This window comes from Elgaria multicarinata, chromosome 1, assembly GCF_023053635.1.
Source record: "Elgaria multicarinata webbii isolate HBS135686 ecotype San Diego chromosome 1, rElgMul1.1.pri, whole genome shotgun sequence".
In the NCBI taxonomy this organism is placed as follows: Eukaryota; Metazoa; Chordata; class Lepidosauria; order Squamata; family Anguidae; genus Elgaria; species Elgaria multicarinata.
In genome coordinates this window covers 20042533-20063620 of record NC_086171.1, presented here as the reverse complement: position 1 = coordinate 20063620, position 21088 = coordinate 20042533, and the positions used below count along the sequence as shown (strand labels likewise).

Sequence of the window (21088 nt, the reverse complement as noted above, 5' to 3'; positions counted from 1 at the left end):
GGTTGTACATTTATTCGGTTTTCAGTTCTCTGAGATTACTTTGTTTCGTCTCTGGCTGGCTAGCCTCAGGACACAGGTGTTTGTGAGGTCTCAAAATATAGACAAAAGACTACCTGCATTTATATAAGACTGAATAATCAGGCTAGAACATAGAGAAATCATGTGCAACATGACTATGGAGATAAAGGGAAGAGCCAAACATTTACAGTACAATTTTATGTGTCTACTCAGATGTTTTTTAATTTTTAAAAGAGTTGTAAAACTGCTCTAGGGAAAGGATGATGGAGGTGTTTCATGGCGTTTCCGGTATGAGCCAGTCCACGCTGCACGGAGCCAACTTCTGCTGCAAACTCACTGAACCTTGTCCTCAGTCCTGGAGAGGAAAAAATGGGTTTGCTGGAAGAGTGCTTCCAGAACAATTCCATAGCTCAAATAATGTTACATTTATATGCACTCGAAAGACATGTGCACCAGTTTCTGCACAGTCCACAACCCAGTTTGTTCCCAGTTTCGACTCTTCTTTTCAAAAGCGTTCATTCATGCTTCAAACGTTTGCCTTCAGACGAAATGGTACAAGCTAGTTTATTCATATAAACAGAGCTCCTCCTGATGTAAGGGGCATCTCAGCAAGTAGGACTCTTGCTAGTACATGTAAACCCTGCATACAGAAACCTAGAGAATGGCAGTACTTAAATATCTAAAGGAATCTTTCACCTCCCCTACCACCAGCCCCTTCATTATTATGGCTCTGGACTGCATTGTCCTTTCCATGTGCTGCTCTTGCAGCAGACAGATTTCTCATGAAATAGATTGCTGACCAAGTGGAAACGGCCCAAACAATTGTCCTCACAAACACGCCTGGGGTGGGCAGCCAAAGACAATGAGAAATGTCCCAGAAGCTCTTGGGACAGAACACAGATAATGACCCCCCACCCCACCCCCTTCCCCCCCAAACCTGCTTGGCTCTGCAGATCTCAGCCAGTGGGCGCAGCAGGCAGAGGGACAGGGAGGGGAGAGGTGCCTCATTCTGTGCAGACGTCCAGAGGTGCAGCATGCCCTTACCGAGGCGCAGGGCTTCCTTCCTGGGGCAACAGCCCTCCACTTCCGCAGCAGAGGGCTCTGGGGCTGCCAGCCGCAGGGTGAGCATTGGCGGAGGAGGAAGCTTGTCCAGACAGTCAGGGGTCTATGTGGGCATTGTTCCGACGGGAGGTGTGAGCAGCCTGGGCACCCGGGTGTCCCGCAGAGCCTTGGGTATCAGCAGTGTCTTCTTACAAGGCCTCCGCAGCTCTTGCTCATCCGTCCCATTGCCCCAAGGGCTGGAAAGGGGACGGGGCCTGTCCTATGAGAGCCTGAATGGCTGCCTGGTGGACTACATTGAAAAGGTGAGAGCGTTAGAGCAGGTCAACCAGGAACTGGAGGACCGTATCCGTGTTTACCTGAACAAGAAATCTTCCAACGCCAACAACTGGGGAGCCCTGAGAGAGAGCTGGGAGTCCATCTACCACCAAGTGAGTATGAGACCCTTTTTTTTTTTCAACAAATACCAAAATTAACAATTCGTTAACAAACAAAAAAAGAGCTTCTGATGCCAATGAATAAACACAGGCTCCCGTTCATCATGTACAGCCACCCTGTACAGCACATTTTAACTCTAATTTCTAGGATAATGAGTATTTATCGTTTCACAGTGAGCTGCGGAAGATCTGTATTATGTCTGAGAATTTCCCTAGGAGGTTCATGCGCAGGAGGGGAAGAACGAAAAGCTCTCCCGTGTTTGGCCCAATTATAATCAGCTCTTTCTCCTCAGAGCAGCCACTGTGATGAGGAGAAAAATTATTAAGCGGGGCTGCTGTCAGAACTGTGTGAGTTTATCCACCCCAGTATTATCACATTACTAGCCTGATAACTGATTGTAATCAGGCAAGTGAGATTTGTGCTTGTGTTTCTTTTTTTGTCACATTTTCCAACAGCTGGATTTATTTTTAAAGAATGGGCCGTGTGGCAAGATCTTGCTCCTGTCCCTGCAAACAGTAGACCTTTCAAGTGGAGGGGAAATTGCATGTGCAGAGTGTGTTTTCATAAAAATACCAAAAGGCCATCTTTGGACCATAAATTGCGAACATTTTTGTCCATTTTATAAAACAAATCCAAAAAACAAAGCACACACACACACACACAATCTTATGAAAACCAAGAACAATCCTGAGGCCCAGTATTGGGCAAAAGGCGGGATACTAATAATAATAATAATAATAATAATAATAATAATAATAATAATAATAATATATAACAGGGGTGGGTAACATGCCAGGCCGGGGGGGGGGGGCAGGTGCAGCCCTTGCTGTGCTGACAACTTGTAATGGTTTTAAACGTATGTGCATTTTGCATGTTTTTGTGGTTTTTAATTTTTGTATATTGTTTGTAAGTGTTTTTATCTTATGTGAACTGTCCAGGGAGCTTTGGCTATGGGGCGGTATACAAATGCAATAAAATAAATAATAAAAAAGGGGGAAGGGTTAAACAAGAAAAAAAGCATCTTTTAGCTGTATGGAGTGCTAAAAGGGTCAAGTTTAGCTTGTCCTAAACAAATTGTAAAAGCCAGGGGGGAGCTCTAGGACACCCTCAACTATGCCTGTGGGAAAGTGTCCAGGGGTGGAAACGCCCCCCAGACCTACCTAAGTTGTCCAGTCCTGATATCTATTATCCTATTTCCTTCTGCAAGAGGCAAAATAATAATAATAAAAAATTTAATGACCCGATTCTATGAAATACTAGGAAGACACACTGCTTAAGAATGAGGCATTCCCGTGCCAACACTGCCTCAGGCATTGCTGTATCACCAGTTTAGGGTCAATTTACATGGATTCTTACAGATCTTGTGAACCTAAAGGCTCTTATTTATTTATTTATTACATTTATATACCGCCCCACAGCTGACGCTCTCTGGGCGGTTTACAAAAGTTCACAGTGCCAAGTTGGTGCCGCTCTGTGCCAAACCCCACAGTACCACTGGTGTGGGGTGGGGGTGAGTAATCTAGATGAAGGGAGGCAGCGTGGGCTTTCTGGCAGCCATTAGATTGCCAGATTGCCCCTCCCCGAAAAGAGCCGTGCTGACCTTGCTTGGGCAAGAAAAGTCGGGCAAAGTCCTCGACTTTTCTGCTGCGGATCTTTGGCTCTTTGCCCCAGGGTGGCTCCAAATCGGTGGCTGTGTCCTATAACCAACTCAGTGTGGATTCGGAACCACCCCAGGGCTTCCAGAGCATATAAACAGCCTACTGAAGTCATAGATGCCTGTAGTCTAACAATGCAATTTTAAGCCTGTGTACTCAGAAGTAAGCCCTGTTGAGTACAGAAGTCACCTTAAACCCTGCTGTTTAAGGCTTTTGGTTAAGCAGCAAGGTTTAAAGTGTCTTGTGTGATAGGTTTTGCTAAATCCTGCCCACTCACTAACCACAGTGAGGCCATCGGAAGCAGGATTAGCGGTGCTAATGGTGGCTTAAAGTGTTGTGTGCGACAGCACAACTTGTGGTTAGTGCCAACCCCTGAGAACCACAGCTTTGCTAACCACAGAGCCTGAAGTGTCATCTGAACAGGCCCAATGAGACTTATTCCTAGGTAAGCATGTATAGACTCATACAGTTTCCTTGGAATGTTTCAGTGGATGGGCGAAGGTGTAATAGCTCGAGAACTGCAGTCGCTCAGGAGACTCAAATCCCCATTCAGCTCAATAGATGGCCGTGGGAAATCCATTGCATGTCAGATTACTCTACATGACAGAGTTTCTATGAGGATCAAAGACCCATAGACCTTTGAGCAGGGCAGTAATTCTACAGCATCTCTGCTTCGGGTGTCATTGCACTGGTGCCAGCAGAGATTTGGGGCAAAAGCCCAGGACTTCACTCAGCTGAATAAGGAGAAGGAGCCTCAAACACAACACGGTTGGCTTAGCACATTTTGAAGTAAAGGAGGGGGACATAAGACCATGGAGTCGGGAACCAATTTAGCTAACTACACCTCTGTGTGATTAGATTGTTCAGCTGCTTTCAGAGCAGATTTCTGCACTGCTGTTTCTCTGCCTGGGTCCCTGTTCTGGGTTTGCTGCCTTCCAATTGAAACAAGGCATGCTCATTTAATTACTTACTTATTTAAAATGTGGTTGAGAAATTTGCATGCAGGGAATAGGGTGGACAGCATTTCTGAGAGTGACTGAGGCCTAATCTACACCAAGCAGGATATTCCAATATGAAAGCAGTACATAAAAGGCAGGAGCCACACTACTTTTTTATAGCAGTACTGAAGTGCATGACAACTGTTGGGGCCCATGACACATCTACACCAAGCAGGATAGAACACTATGAAAGAGGCATGAAAGCAGATTAGTATTAGTATTATATTTATGTGTATCCCGCCTTTTGCCCAATACTGGGCCTCAAGGCGGTATATGTGATGTGTCAGTGGGCCCCAACAGTTGTCAGTGCACTTCAATACTTCTATAAAGCACTAGTGTGGCTCCTGCCTTTTATATACCACTTTCATAGTACAAAATACTGCCTGGTGTAGATGAGGCCTGAGAGGGAAGACCATTTTTCTTTCTCGATAATTGTCCTGGCAGTGGAGCAATACATTTCAGGAAGGGAAATGGCATGGCCTGGTGCAGTGGTTCAGGCAAAAACACACTTTGGCAAACTCCTCAGAGGATTCTCTTACACATGTCAGAAGAAAACATGTTGGATACGGGTGAAGCAGAAAAAGAGAAAAAGTGAGCCTGTCCTCAATCAGAAGATTTGGGGGCAGGGGGTGCGGGACATATGGCTAAGTATGACTATGCCTGAATCCAATCCATTATAAATAAAATAAAAAGGAGATAGAAGAATCACCTCACTGTTTTGCCCTAGTGGAGGCACAACAGGATGCTGTGTGACTGGGAAGAGATCTATATCCAGCAACATGCCCATGATTTTTGGATGGGTTTTTAAAATATGTAATAAATCTAAAGACACTAATACATTATAGAAATCAGAGATAACCCCTGCTCCCATGGCCACTGACAATACAACAAAATAATCATTGAAATATATACAAACACACAAAACAAAGAATGAACAACCAGTGATGTAGTGGTATTTTATTTTATTTTGAAGTGCCTATGCTCATCATGACAGTCCCCACAACACCCCCATCCACCACCACCCCAAAAGAGAGTCCAAAAAGGCAGGCAGCTGTGTGGAAACCAGTCCTAGCAGTTTTTATCCCCACCAAGAGCAGGTCTTTTGTAAAGCCAGTTGGTCTTAGTTTCCCATTCGAGATCAAGCCACCCCAAAATACTTTGCATTGCAACAAGGGATACCTCACAACAATGTTGTTACACCCCACTCCTGAGAGGCCTGAACTCGTAGGGGCTTCAGCACTTGCTCAGATTTTAGTTTCCTAGAAGGAGGGCATTGGAGACTTGTAGTGTTTTATTTACAGTATGCTATGCTCAAGATGAAGGCCTACAACATCACAACTCTAAGCAAAACCCTGCTTCCTCTCTGCTGTCCAGTGATCTCCTTCTGCCAGACAAAAAAGCCAACCTGCTCTTTTGTCTTAGATACACCCTTCTCACAGATTCATTTCCTCCTACCCCGTTAGGACTTGCAGAGTAAAGGTTACCAACTCGGGATAACATTTGGGTAACTTGCCCAAAGGACTGCATTGGGGAAAATCCTCAGTCTCTTTGTACTCAGCAACACTAAATGCTAAGGGACCCCTGGTGGGAATATAGGCTGACTCCAAACACATAGCAATATATTGTTGCTGCAAAAATCCATCCTGCCCACCCCCCAGCTACTGTGAGTATTGCTGGTAAGTGAATAGGGAACAAAGACATTGGGGGGGGGGGTTATCATTGAGAGCCAGTGTGGTGTAGTGGTTGGAATGTTGGAATGGGACTTGGGAGATCCAGGTTCTAGTCCCCTCTTAGCCACAAAGCTCACTGGGTGGGTTTGGGACAATCACTGACTCTCAGCCTAACCTGTCTCACAACAGGGTCGTTGTGAGGGTAAAATGGAGTGGAGGAGGACCACGTTGGCTGCCTTGGGTTCATTGCAAGAGGAAAAAAGGCCAGGGATCTCCTTGTAAGATCCTTGTGATATAGGGTAAATAAATAAATAACAAGAACAACAACAATAAACTATCCCTGCTAATCAAAAAGACCTGCAAGTCCTGGCTCTAGTACAACTTCATCCAACTGCAACATAGGACATTCCCAGTATAGTAGTTGCTTAGGTTCAATTTCCTTAACACGCCAATATGAAATTGTCTTAGCCAGGAGTGAAGTCATAAAGTAGGCAGCTCTTTGATCAAAGGATGCTTGAACTCAACCTGGGAATGTATCCCCCACATCTTAACCTACAGGTGGTTGCCATGATAAATGGTTTGTTACATATTTAGTAGAAGAGAGAGAGGGGAGAAGGGGGAACTTCAATTGTGTTCTCGTTGTTTCCTGGCTTGCCTGAAATCAGGCTGCAGCTGAGAGAGAATTTTACTCTCCACTTCCAACCCTTCTGCAATGCTTGCGAATTTCAGGAATCGAGCCAGAGAGTTATTCGGAAACTCAATTAAGTTATATATAGGCATTTTTCATTTCCAGAATACCACACTATCATTTGTGAAGTGTGGTGGCAAGAATATCTTTTGCCACAAGTGGATTTTGGAAAACCACTGTTCTAATGAAGGTTCTGAAACATGCAGTTTCCCTCCGCCCTCCCCACTCACGCCCCAGTGTTAACAACTTTTCCATCTGTATGGATCCTCTGAAACTAGTGTGCTTAGCAGGTTAATACAATAATTAATATTTATTATATAATTATAATTTAGTTGATGATTATCACAATTAGATTAATTCTGCTTTTAATAGTGTGTTTATTGTAAGTGCTGACTTCAACAGTCATCTGCAGCAGAGTTACCAGATCTCACTATCAGTGAAGGAGTACAAATGCAATGGGGATACAGAACACAAATGCATCCAGCATCTGGAACTATTCACAGAAGTGTAAAATCGGGAGACGAGATGGAAATGACAACTTCCTAGTCCCCCGCGTTCCAAATGGGTGAAAAATCCATTTAGCTGTTATGATGAGACACCTCTCATCCACAACTTGTTCTAATCTTGTTGAACACCATCACCACATCTTGCGGTAGTGAAATCCACAAATGAATTATGCAGTGTGAAGAAGTACTTTACTTTGTCAGTACCAAACATACTATAAATTAGTTTCACTGGATATCCTAGTATAGTATAGTATAGTATAGTATGAGAGAGAGAGAGAGAGAGAGAGAGAGAGAGAGAGAGGTCTGTCTGCTCTCTCTACACCAACCTTCCCCCATCTGGTACCCTCCAGATGTCTTGGACTACAACTCCCATCAGCCCCAGCCAGCATAGCCAATGGCCAGGGATTGATGGGAGTTGTAATGCAAAACATCTGGAGGGCCCCAGATTGGGGGAGGCTTCTCTGGACCTACCCATCCAAATTATATTGTGCAGCTAACATGCTTTCAAGGTCTGATTCACATGAGCCAGACACATGCTGTACAGAGGCTATTTTCACTTACTCCCTTGAGGCAACTACTCCGTGCAGCAAGCCATTTTAATGTAATAGCTCACTATGAAGGTCCAGTGATACACATTCCACACTGCTACAGGGAGTGCTTCAAAAAGGCATCCATGCAGCCATCGGTTAGTGTACCCTTCCCCGATCTGTTGTCCTCCAGATATTTTGGAATGCAGCCCCAGCATTCCTGACCATTGATCATGCTGGCGAAGGATGATATGAGTTGCAGTCCAAAAACATCTGGAGGGCACCAGGTTAGGGAAGTCAGAAATGATGCGTATTCCAGACTCAAATATATTGGGTATAGCACCCAGCTACCCAAAGGTATTCAAATCCAGTCTAGTCCAAGTAAAGATCCAATTCTTGGTTCAGATTATATGTGTTCTTTATATTTGACTGTTTTAACTGTTTTAGGTTGGAGATGCAGTCCTTGAAAACGCCCGGCTCATGTTACAGACAGAGAATATTCAAGCCTGTGCTGATGATATTAAAGACAGGTAACTCTCTAGAGGTTCAATTTTCTCCTTGTGAAACAGATTCATGCTAGAAATAATAGTAAGGAGGGCTTGAGCTAAAGAAGGGGATTGACTCATGGGACACCCATCAGCAGGGCAGAGCAATGACTTCAGCCGGTGATAATGCATCTGCCAGAAGACTGAGCTCTGGGTTATTATGTCTGACATATTGTCCATTTACTCTGCAGGTATGAAAATGAGCAACCATTCCGAAAGGCAGTGGAAGATGAAATTAACTCACTCTATAAAGTGATTGATGATGCAAATTTGACTAAAGTGGACCTGGAGGGTCAGATTGAAAGTATGAAAGAAGAACTAACTTTGCTGTCAAAGAATCATGAAGAGGTAAATCAAAGCTCAGAAACAACAGGGGGCTGGAACGTATTAGGCTGATCGCTGACCCATCTATGTACCTGAGCAAAGGCTAGCTTTCCTCAAAAATGATAGTGTCACTGAACTTTTGTGGTTAACGTTTCAGTGCATAGCTCTTTTTTATTTTGCATATGATAAGTATAATTTAATGGCAGCTTCCTGACACAACCAACCAGCAGGTTGTCTTCAAGGCAATCTTGTAATAGTTGATGTATCCTTATTTCACCCCTCTGCAACACAATTCAGTTTCACATACACAGAAGCCCAAGGCAAGACAGCAAAGTGTTACACTTGCTTAACTTTGACTTTTTAAAACTTCTAGAGCAGCTTTCCCAACCTGCTGCCCTCCAGATGTTTTGGCCTACAACTCCCAAAATTCCTGACCAATACCCATGCTGGCTAGAGCTGATGGGAGTTGAAGTCCAAAACATCTGGGGGAGCACCAGGTTGGGGAAACTTGCTCTAGATACTGCCTTGGAAACCTCAACAGTGCTGTGCTTTCTGTCCATTGAGAAATGCAGACTTTTATGTATGCAAAGTTGCCTCCTATGTATGCAAAGTGGGCTATTTCTCATCGGACAGCCTTTGCCAAAGCAATAGCTATTTACAAAAAGTAACTTCACCTCTTCCAATCAGAATGGGAGTGTTTTCACATTTATATTCAACTGGCAAATCAAGGAATAAGTATAAAGATGTTTATTTATTTGGAATATTTTTGGATCACCGATCCATTCACTGAGTGTTCACAGTGATGTACAATAAAAATAGAAAGATTAAAACTAGCACTATGACAAATTTTTGATCTATTTATTTTCAACCATTCGTTGGGGGGGGGGGAGGCGGCAAAGAAATTACACCTGAAAATTGTGGGAAGGGGTGAGAATTTCAGAGACATTTCTCAGGACACGAGGCTGCAGGGCTTACCTTGTTGTAAGGAGGTGGTTGAATGGGTGGGGGGCTGCACCTGATTGTACAGTTTTTATCCTGTTTTATCCTTGCAACCTTTCCTGTTGCTTGAGCTTTTGAAATGCCCCCTAGACAACTTAGCCCTGCAGCCTGCTGAGTGCCTGAAAGCTGAGAGACCGGCATTTTTGTTGTTGTTGTTGTTGTTAAAAGTTCTTTTAACAACAAGAAGAACAAAACTGCCTCATTCAGTAAAATAACTGTAAAATAAAGAGCACACACAAACCTCTCAGCCACCTCCTTTCAGTGAGGGAAGCACTGAAGTCCTGCACCCTGAGAGATTTCTCCAAAATGTTATTTTTTTATAGATTTATTTACGGCTGAACACATTTAAAAATATCTCTCGGCAAAATTCTCAACATCCCTGTGAAAGAAGCAGGAGAATGGCTGCCTCTTTCCCAGGGAAGCACAGACCTTGCGAAAGGAGCAGGTAAGGTTTCAGCACAGCACTAAATAAAATACATACAAATACAAAATCCTAAAACATATTTTAAAACTGGGGGTTCATGATAAAATCAGGGAGTGGCATTAACTGTGAAAAGCTCTGCAAATCAACATTCCCTTCAACAGCCATCTGATGGGACACTTGACCGCACAGCCTATGCGTGTCTACTCAGAAGTAAGTCCCATTGATTTCAATGAGGCTTCCTTCCATATAACTGTGTAGAGGATTGCAACCTAAGGAGGCTAGTCTCACCTCCCTGGGGCAGGGATTCCACAACTGGGATGCTGCTACATAGAAGGCCCTATTATGAGTGCAGGAGCCACCCCATCTGTCTAGGAGGTGGGACACGTAACAGACCTCAGATGAGGAGCGTAAATACAAGATGGGGAAGAATCAAGTGGTGTTTGAAATAGTCTGGCACAGAGATAATATGCAAGTGAATGACATTATAAAACAGCCGCTCCAAAGGAGATCAGCCCTCTGACTCAAATTCCAATGGGTTCTTCACTTTTTCTGATGTGGTTGGTTTATAGGATGTCAAGATGCTTTACAAGCAGCTTGCTGTATCACCACTGGAAGAATTAGATGCTCCCATTGCAACTGGTCTGGATGACATCTTGGAGAAAATCCGGATTCACTGGGAAAGAGATATTGAACGGAACCGTGCTGAGACTGGCGCATTGCTCCACACCAAGGTAAGCATAAACCAAGGTAAGGGGAATCCTGTACATGGCTACTCAGGAGTAAGCTCCATTGAATTCAATGGGACTTACTCCCAGTTAAGTGTATACAGGGTTGCAGCCCCAAATGGTTAGGGATACAGAGCATCTCTCTATGATGCTAGGCTTAAAAAGCCAAGATTACTTGTTATTGAGTTGGATCCAAATTACATTCGTTATGCTTTAGTCCAAAGATGAGGAATCTCTTTCAGCCCACAGGCTAAATTCAATTTGGGAGCTCTTAGGGGCCACCATCCCAATTTTGGGCGGGGCTGAAAACAAAGGGGGTGTGGCTAGAGGCAAAAGGAGTTGGGCCAAAAATAACAGCATATTGTGGCTTAAAGCTCTTACTCCCAGTATCTAATCCGTAAGAGAGGCATTTCAACCTTTTAAAAACTGGGGGGCCACCAAATGATGGAGAAGTGCAATGGAAGAGGGGGAAAACAAAAACAAAAGGAGGAAAGCATCCAAGTCAAATCAAAAGAAGAGAGAAACGGGTCCTCAGGATGCAAAAGGATTTATTTGTATGAAGCCTAACGCGTTTCAGCCTGTGTTCTATTAAATTATTATTATTATTATTATTATTATTATTATTATTATTATTTATTTATATAGCACCATCAATGTACATAAATGTCTTCTTCAGGGGGCTGTAACCATTAAAAATACATTTTAAAACATTGTCGGACAACACATGAAATTAAAATATGTATATGATATAAAATAACTTAGACATATTGCCACAGGGGCCTATGTACATATATAGGTTTTAAAAGTTATACATATTACTTGGGACTACTAGAGCCTATAAACATGTGTCCAATTGAAACATATAATTAAAACATATAAAATTGTTATAAATTAGAAATAATATAATTTCTTACTTGTTAGATGTCTGCAGATTTTCCTCTAGCAATAAAATGTCTCCTCTAATAATTCGTGGACAACTGAGCCATCACTGTGACATATCACAGCCATCATTATATCCCTTTCTACTTTTTAGGTCTTTTTACCTCCATTTACAGAAAACCCACTAATGTGCCAAGATACCTTAGTTATGATAGCTCCCACACCTGCTCTCTAAAAAATAACCTGCCATAGGGACAGTTCCTAAGACTAAAGTAACTGTTCCAAGGGATCAGAGTTCAGACAAGAATCTCAGACACTGTCATTGCAATTAAGGGAAAGAGGGTATTTATTTATGCATTTATATCCTGCCTTTTTTTCCTCCAAGGAGCCCAAGGCGGCATACATAATCCTCCTCCTCTCCATTTTATCCTCACAACAACCCTGTGAGGTAGGTTGGGCTGAGAGACTGTGACTGGCCCAAAGTCACCCAGTAGGTTTCCGTGGCTGAGTGGGGACTAGAACCTGGATCTCCCAACTCCCAGTCCAACACTTTAGCCACTACACCACAAGGCCTCAAAAAAGCAGAGAGAGAAATACAGACAAAGTTTCTTATTTAAAAGGAACACAACACCAGAAGGGTTGTGTTGGGCAGCAGGAAGGCTGGATTTGACTTCCAGGTCTGATGTTCCCCACCCATGTTGTGGTCCTACTGAAGTCTATAGGACAAATTGGTCATGACTAGCTCAGGTCCCACAGAGCTAAAGCATGCCTTAAGTCTGAATTCAGCCTATTCTGTTTGGGTATTTCAAAATATTGTGCATTGCCACATGACAGGCGTTTTCCTTCCATTCTCTTTAATCAGCCCTTCCACTCAGGAGTTATATTTATTTTTGGGAAGAGTGGGGAAAGCTGAAGATTCAGACCTGAGTTGTCTTCCTTTAAGTTTCCACTGGTTTACCCGTGCATAACACATTGGCAAGTGAGAACCAGTGTTGTTATTTTTCCTGCTTATCGCCCTGACTTTTTGCCAGCAACCTACAGAAACAGCCCCTGCTGTCCGAACCCAAGAGGAGGAGCTGGTGGAAACCCTGAGGGCAGAATTTCATGAAACAGCTTGCAAAATTCAGAGCCTGCAAGCAGAGACGGAATCGCTGAGAACACTGGTAAGTAAGGAATGAGATCGGACATCTATTTCTTGGCAAAAAGTCATTTGTTTCCTGGAATGGTCAAATTCCTATCTACTTGTGTATGGGTATGAAAGACTGTATGTTGAAAGAGTAACAGTGTAATCCGACACATGTTTACTCAGACATGAGTCCCACTGTTTTCAATGGAACTTTCTCCCAGGAAAACGTGCACAGGACTGCAGCCTACATTTTGCATTGTGTTTAACAAAAACCAGCCTTTCCATTATTATAATATTGGGCACATCATTCTTGGGAAAATCAAGACTTGAGAATTCTCCTTTTCAACACTGAAGGTAAGACTTGTAAAACCTAAGAGCACTATGTAGGAAAACCAAAGTATGTCTAAGTCCCATTTTCAGTAGGAGCCTTGAGGAGGTGCTTAAAATTCTCCCACTGAAATCAATAGATGTCATTTCAGTTCCTTCCAACACTGTGGGTTGGGTCCAGATTTACGCAAGATCAACTGGACTGACAGAAGTGGATTTCCCCTCCCCCTTCTTCCCATGGCAGCCCCTCCAACCCCCTGAAAATAGTATATGGAGGGAGGGGAGATCCCCCAAAATCAGGTGGAGGGACATTCCATAAGCCCTTTCTCTCACAGAGGTAGATCAAGGATCCAATGCAGGGTCAGTACATGTTGCAATCTAAAAAGTATCAGTCTACTCTCTAACATGGATGCAAGGATTTGTACACACACTTCTCATGACCAGCAGCATCTCTCTGCTTCAGACATAACTTATTAACCTGGACATATCAAATGGTCTATGGAATGATGCTATTGTTGGCCGGGGGGGGGGGGGAGATGGAGAAATCCCATTCCATATGTCAATACATCAGGCCTACCCAACTGCTAACCCCCAAGCTGAATGCAAGCCACCGTTGTATTATGGCATAAGCCGGATGCTTGGCTATGTGCCCTCCCTTCCTCCCTGTTTCTGCAGCCTTTGGCATCTAAAAACTGGAGCTTTGTGGAGCCTTTGCCAGGTGATTAGGACACACTACATAGCCAATAAGGCCTGGAGTAAATAGAATTTTTTAGTTGGGAGGGTCATTAAAGGTCATCTAGTCCAACCCCTCTACTCAGTGCAGGATACAAATACATCCCTGACCAACGGACATCCAGGCCCTAACATCATCTGCAACCAGCACACACTGCCCCTTCAGAATTCCTTGTTCCCACTGAGATTAGTTGCAATCTTCACAATTGCTGGACTATAATTCCTTGGTATGCACATGCCACATGCCTGAGACCACCACCCGGCGTTAAAGTCTCCCTTCTCCTAGGAAAGTGCACCTATCAGGGAGAAGGCTTGCGTGCCCATGATGCCAATGTACACGATCTAGATAGAAGCACTTCTGCAAAGGTAGTCAAATGATCCCTCCTTCAGAGCCCTATCGTTCTCTTGCCTTTGCAGAAGAGAGGATTGGAGAACTCCCTCTACGATGCCAAGCACTGGCATGACATAGAGCTTCAGAATTTAGGCTCAGTTGTTACCAAGCTGGAAGCTGAAGTAGGAGAGATCCGAATGGAGACTGAGCAGCATCAGAGGGATCGTGAAACTTTGCTGTCCATTAAGACACAGCTGGAGAAAGACATTGCTGCGTATCACTGCCTTCTGGACAAAGAAGAGAGCAGGTATAGCTTTTCATGAGCTGTGAATTGTGCCTTCAACTTAGAATGTTTGCAATCGATCTGAGAGGGAAACTCAAGCAGGACCAAGCAAACTTAGCATTGCTAAGCTGACATGATATTAGACAATTTAATCAGATGATACACCACCAACTCCATTCTGTTTTGCATTTGATGCCTCAGTTTCAGATTTGGAAATACAGAACTGAATTCATTATATATTGAACATGTCATTCCAGATCAGTATAACCCCATGTGAACAGTTTCTGTTTACAAGGTATACTTGAACCAGATTCCTGCCCCTCCCCAGGAGGCAGCAAGTGCAATCCACAATTCATTCTGCTCTTGTCTTTCTTTCTGTCTCTGCTCTCTTTTAATTTTATCTTAGGCCTCTGAAGGAAGGGATGGGTCTGACCGGGTGGCAGCAGTAACTCCTTATCCGGCCCACACTCTCATCTGCCTTTCTCATGCAACGCTGTTGCCTGCTCCCAGGCTCAGAAGATTAGAGACATGAAGTCCCATGGGAGGCCCCAGTATGCACCGTAGACCAAGTTCACTGGAGTGGCACTATTTCATACTGGGGTGGGCAACTTGTAGCCCTCCAGATGTTTTGGCCTATAACTCTCATCATCCCTCACCATTAGCTAAGCTGGCCAGGACTGATGCAAGTTGTAGACCAAAACATCTGGAGGGCAACAAGTTGTCCACCTCTGCTATAAACCTGCGGCACACTTCCTCCAAAGGCTGATGATGTTGGCCAATCCATAGAGCAGCCATGCCCAATGTGGTGTCCCCCAGATGTTTTGGACTACACCCCCAGCAGCCCCATGCAGCATGGCCAATGGTCAAAGATCAGGGGAGTTATGGTGCCCTCCAGATATTCTAGACTACTTGGGGAAAGGTTGCCTTAGGGCCTTGGCTAACAGGGGCTATGAGTGGGACCTGCAACAAGATGTTCCATTGCGGAGTTCTCCTGTTCAGAGTTTCACCTACCACCTTTTCCAAGATATACTCCATTGCATTCTCTTCCCCCCACCCTATTTTCCATTCTCTCCAACAGTCAGCTAGCATTCTGTGGCCACGGAACATGCCCAGTCCTCATTTGGCTATTAGGGCTTTTCCCCCTAAAGATTTGTTATTGTTGTTGTATTTCTGCAAATCTCCAAGCTTGTCAATATCTCTGTTTTGCCTACATAAAGATCCACACCCAGATTATGAGTTTGCTATTAGTATATAGGATTACTAGACAAGCAGCATAGCTCAGTGATAAAGATCTTACTCTAGATAAAATCCCCTAGTCCAAACATTCAGGACAATATATATATGTAAAACATCAGCTGGAGGTTTAATGCATTTTTGCTCCCACACATTATCCATGGGTGCAGTTTCAATACTCTATCATCAGCTAAAGTACGTCAGCTAATAAGGCTAGCAGAGACTACCCTCTGAGACCATGGTATGCTGCTACTAGTTATGTTAGAAAAAGCTGCAAGTCCCCCTGCAATATAACGTGGCATTTCCTCAGATTTTATAGCTATAGAAAAATTGCAATACATGGCATTATGGATTGTTGTCTCTGTAGTAAAGAAACATTGGTCCCAGTTTAGCAAACTTAGATGAATAATATAATATTTATCAGGACAAACATTAATTAATCACCTTCCATTTTTAAAAGCTAGCCAAATTCTAAGTCTGCAGAAAATACAGTAATTACATTTTAATCTTCAGTGAAATATAACCGAAGCCTTGATTGAAAACATCGATTCATACTTGCTTAGTACTTGCTGTGCACCTCCAACAAACTGTGCCAGCATACAGCACACTGAATGGAGTGAAGAGGGAGAACAGCAGTGAAGATTTGGGTACGCCTGTTTCAAACAAAAAACTAAAACCAACAAAACTTTCTCTATTGAAAAAATGATGCCTTCCATGGGAAATATCACACACACAAAATGTACATTTGTGGTTGACCATAAATGGAATTCTCATCAGTAAGATTTCACCAAAAGCTGCTCCTTTCACTGGAAAAAAAATGATTTCCAAAAAGGCATATTTCTTTTTTGACAACTGCATCATGCCAACTTAAACGTTTTGGCTGAACCTGCGCACTCTCTGTTGGGAAAAATATATTCCACCCGCTCCCACTTTGAATCCATTAGTTTGAGAAGAATCTTGACCCGGGGTTGTTATGGTCAGATCCCTTAGCCCAAATGCTCAAAGCAGCTGATCTGCAAAAGGTCAAGTAGAAACCACATAACAAATTTACACAAAATGTGTGTCCCTGTGTCACTTTCTTGTTTTATCTTGCCCAAAACCAAAAGCACAGTTTGCTTCTTCCTGAGGAAATAATGATGTTGCATTTTTTTTGTTTAACTTTCAGCTGATTTTCACATTCTTTGTCTTCAGAAGACAATTATTGCCATTCAGACAAAAGATGATCTCACTGGCAAAAGTGTCCATGGAAACGACGACCGCCAACACAGCCTGCTCCAGCTCAATTCATCAACCTAAGTAGGTTGTAGCTTGACCTACTGCACTAGGCATTACCCCACGTATGATTGCTTTGCATAAAGTTTCCGAGACATCCATCATAATTATAGAATAAAATATCAGTTCCAACTAGCTGACTCCATTACTTTTTTTTAAGATTGCTGAAGAACAAGGGATGGCAACTTGTGGCCTTCCAGATGTTTTGGCCTACAACTCCCATCATCCTTCACCATTGGCTATGCTGACTAGGGCTGATGGGAACTGTAGGCCAAAGCATCTAGAGGGTCACAAGTTGCCCTCCCCTGAACTAGACTGCATCCTTACACACACTTTTTTGAGAGCAGACCCCACTGATTTCAGTAGGACTTACTTCTGAGTAAAGGATTGTTGGAATAAGCAACAGCCATCAGTTAAACCCCACTGTATGAAGGGGGAAATAACTGGTTGAAAAGCCACTAAATACTTCATGAATGTAGAAAGTTGGGGTGCTGGTTTTGGTTTCACTTTGCCTACTTACTTTTCCTGTTTTAGTTGCTAGAATATGCCTATTAATATAAAGTAAAGGTCTTGCTGTTGTCTTTGGTCTCAAGTGTGGTCAGACAAAATTTACTCTGCAACAAGGACTGCATGTAGGATTGGGTTGCAAGAATAATAGTATCTAAGGTCCCCTGTTTTTCTGGAAGAGCTTTTCAATCTGTATTCTAAGAACTCCTAAGATTCCTTGGAAGGTTGAGGTTCACATGCCCACCACTACTGATCTCACCCTGCAATGCATGACCACAGGAGACTATTGGGTGTTTTCTATGCTACACTTTCATTTCACATGGGGCAATGGCAAGGCCCAGCAGGTCTGGCTAGCGCCCTAAATGAAATGAATGTGTATTCTAGAACATGAACCTTGCCAAACTAGATGAGATATGATTAGATTTCTAACATCCCCTTTTAAATCTTAAAAACAGCTATGTATGTGTGGGGGGTTAATTTTTACATCTGCTCCAGAGACACTTTCCTGATCTTCACACAAAGATGAGTTTTGTTCCACTGGAAAAACACATAAGTACAATATTGGAGGTTGGGAGGGAGATTTATTTATTTGCTGTATCTTTAAATCTCACTTTACAATTCACATCAGTGACCCTGTTCAGATGACATGCTAAGCCACGGTGGTTAAGCATTTTGAGCTAAACATTATGGCTTAGTGTGTCATTTGAAGCATGACTTAGCATCTCGTGTGAACCAGTCCTAACTATGGTGGCTACAGGACCACAATTTAATCATGCTCAGTAACCATTTGCTGCATGGCCTAACCATGGCTTAGCGTGCTGTCTGTAGAGGTCCAGTAAAAAAGAGAAAAAGGCCTGCCCTCAGGGAAAGAAAGGGGAGTGGAAGGGTATCAGTTTTTCAAGGCCAGAACAAAGTGGTGAGCTATAACAAACGCACTTCAGGCCAGGCTGATCTCCCTGTTTGAATAGCAATTGGCGGCTATTTGGCTGATGGATAGGACCAGAACATTCTTTCCCCTTACTTCTGGAGTCCCAGGCAGCAGGCAGTTAGAGGAGCTAAATTCTTTCTGGCAGGGGAAGGGTTACTCCCTGCAACTGCTCCTTCTTTCTTGATTTAGAAAGAAAATGGTTCAAGGTGGGAATGTTTATCCTTTATCCAATTCAAGCCCACCCTACCCCTTAGCTGCTTTGTAACTTTAAAAAGGGTTTCCACATCTCACCTACCTTTAGAAAGAGTTCCCTGGAGCCACAAAAAGCTAGGATCCAGAGAGGCTTTCCACAGGCAATTGGAGTGGCCAACTTTTACCTTCAGCAGCATCCCTCGCACCTCATAGGTACCCTTGACCTTTAGGGGGGCTTTAGGAATGCTACATTTAGAAAGCGGTAACTAAAAAGCCTCTTCGCATGTGCAGAATATCACACCCAGTGGTTTGGATTCCAGCTACTGTTCTAGAAACTAGGAGATGTTAACCAGCTCCTACTGCCCTAGTGCTGTCTCATAAAACTATTCACTTACCAGTGGAAATACCATTTATCACTTGGAATTTTTGCGTCTAACAAAGTTTGATTTGCATTTGTCAATTTGAAAGAAAACTGAAAAAATTAACTAATGTAATCAGTCTTGAAAGATAGGTGACAGCAGCAGGCGCAAGCTCAGCCACATTTGGCTGAAAATATGCTCCAAGCCAAACCATAATCCCCCTTGAACTTGGTGATTGACACACAACTCCCACTCACTCTGGGTTTCAAAACTGCATAAAGTTTTTTGGCCCATTCGAATTAACCAGTAATCCCTCTCAGTGACCAAGTAATAACTCATAGTCAGCCAAGGTCACGCTAGAGTGGAGCGAGCGAGCAGGCATGCTACCTCCCACACGCACACCACTTCCAATTTCTTGCCAGATTGCAAAAATTCCAGTTTTAACCCAGCAATAACCCATGGTTTATTGTCAGGTTAAAACTCTTGGTTGTTTCTTCCTCAACAAGCTAGAGTGCCAGGTTGCAAAACATGACAACAACCCAAGCCTGGGTTGTTTTGTGATCCGGAAAGAAAGTAGGAATGGCAAATGCACAGGACGAAGTGCATTTGCTCACTCTGGCGTGGCTGTGGTTAACTATGGATTGTAGTTGCTACATGTCAACCGGGTCAATCTGTCCCTGTCCCTCCTCCTGTCATCATCCAGTACTAAGGTCCTGCAGAAATTCGCAATCCAACCATAGTTCACAAGGAATTATGCCTTAATTCAAAAAGAAACATTTCAACATAAGACAAAGATTCAATCTGTCTTGGTTCTTTGAGGAAGCTGCATGCAGTAGGAGAAAACTGCAGATTTGTGGAGGAGTGGCTTATTTAGTTCAGGGGTAGGCAACCTGGTGCCCACCCAATGTTTTGGACTACAACTTCCATAATCCTTTAACACTGGCCATACTGGATGGGGCTGATGTGAGTGGTAGTCTAAAACATTAGGCAGGCACCTTTAGTTTATCTAGCAACGCAGACCACACAAACCAGAATAACTAACACAGTTTGATATTCAAACAATACTTTTGATGCAAATATAGGAAACCCTGCTCTCAGGTTAATAACCTCTTAACCTTCCACTTAGGTTGGCTTTTAACAGTAGTCTCTTCATATTATTGAAAGTATGCAAGGTTTTTCAGAAACAGGAGTAAGGGCACGGACAAAAACCTACAAATAGTTGTGAAGGCATCACCTAAGGATACTATTTATATGACACATGAAAAAAAAGCTATGATCAAAATGGGTTAAAACACAGACCAACACATTTCTGGGGTGCTGTGGAGAGGCAACAAAAGATTTATGCTGCAATCCCATAAACATTTTACAGATTGAGGTTACAGGGCACAAGAAGTCTTGGGGCAACGTGTTGCCCACTCTGTTCTATTCAGTGATATATTACATAATTTAAACACTGCCTGTTGCCTGTCATTGTTGAGCAAAAATGAAAGATAGAATGAACTTAAGTTCATTATAATGAACATTGTGCCTTCAAATGTTTCTACAAAAACAAGCATGCTGCAACTACATCTATAATACAGAAGGAATCATACACATCTGTTGCACGTGTGAGAACGCAGGATGCAAAAAAAACAGGAGTAGGCAATCTACTGCCACCAGACATTGTAGACTACAATGCCCATCATCCCCAGCCAGCATGGCCAAAGGCCGGAGATCATGGTTTGTTTAGTCTAAATCTGCTAGAGAGCACCCAGTTGCTTAGTCCTGCTAGAAAGCAACAAAAGTTGAAGAAATAATAGTCCCTACATGTTGTATCTTACAGCCTTAGCTAATGGATCTGTTTTAGCTGCTGCAATATAGGATATTTTGCAGCAGCTAAAACAATATCTATCACTTGACAAGTCGGGCAGTGGCATCCTCTTAAGGCATGTTGGGAGAAAATCTTTTTTTCTGTCAAGGGCCACATTCCATCGAGGTAACCTATCAGGGGTGGTGGATGGGCTGAAAGCTGGCAGTGGATAAAGCCAGAGCGAAATGTGAGCAAGGCCTCCCCATTTTCCTCTCTTTCTAACAACCACTTCTTGCTGTCAAGAAAAGGAGAAATTGATCACTTGCAAAAAGTTTTTGAAATTAGGCTGTGTGCCACAGGCTGCCCACCCCTTTCTAAGGGAACAATGGTGCAAGGGAGTGGGTTGCCAATTGGCGAACAACTTCAAGACAGCAGTTCGTAAGATTTGGCAATTTAGACTACACTCTCACGTACAGTTAACTGGCAGAAAGCCCCACTGAACACAGAAGGATTTACTTCTAAGTAAACACATATATGTCTGGGCTGTTTGTATT

General features: G+C 43.2%; 1 protein-coding gene across 1 annotated transcript; it reads left to right on the top strand.

Annotated features, from left to right (window-relative positions):
* Positions 1-1019: 1019 nt before the first annotated feature.
* On the top strand, positions 1020-16723 carry BFSP2 (beaded filament structural protein 2). Its single transcript, XM_063120220.1, has 7 exons — positions 1020-1508; positions 8007-8089; positions 8296-8452; positions 10421-10582; positions 12487-12618; positions 14058-14278; positions 16653-16723. The coding sequence occupies exons 1-7, from the start codon at positions 1053-1055 to the stop codon at positions 16654-16656; spliced, it is 1215 nt and encodes a 404-aa protein (XP_062976290.1). The 5' UTR covers positions 1020-1052; the 3' UTR covers positions 16657-16723.
* Positions 16724-21088: the final 4365 nt, after the last annotated feature.

Bases quoted from the DNA above. Each gene is read 5' to 3' on its own strand.
- BFSP2 (XM_063120220.1), top strand. From the start codon at position 1,053: ATGCCCTTACCGAGGCGCAGGGCTTCCTTCCTGGGGCAACAGCCCTCC. The intron at 10,583-12,486 runs GTAAGCATAAAC...ACTTTTTGCCAG, and splicing joins GCGCATTGCTCCACACCAAG to CAACCTACAGAAACAGCCCC. The intron at 12,619-14,057 runs GTAAGTAAGGAA...TTGCCTTTGCAG, and splicing joins CGGAATCGCTGAGAACACTG to AAGAGAGGATTGGAGAACTC.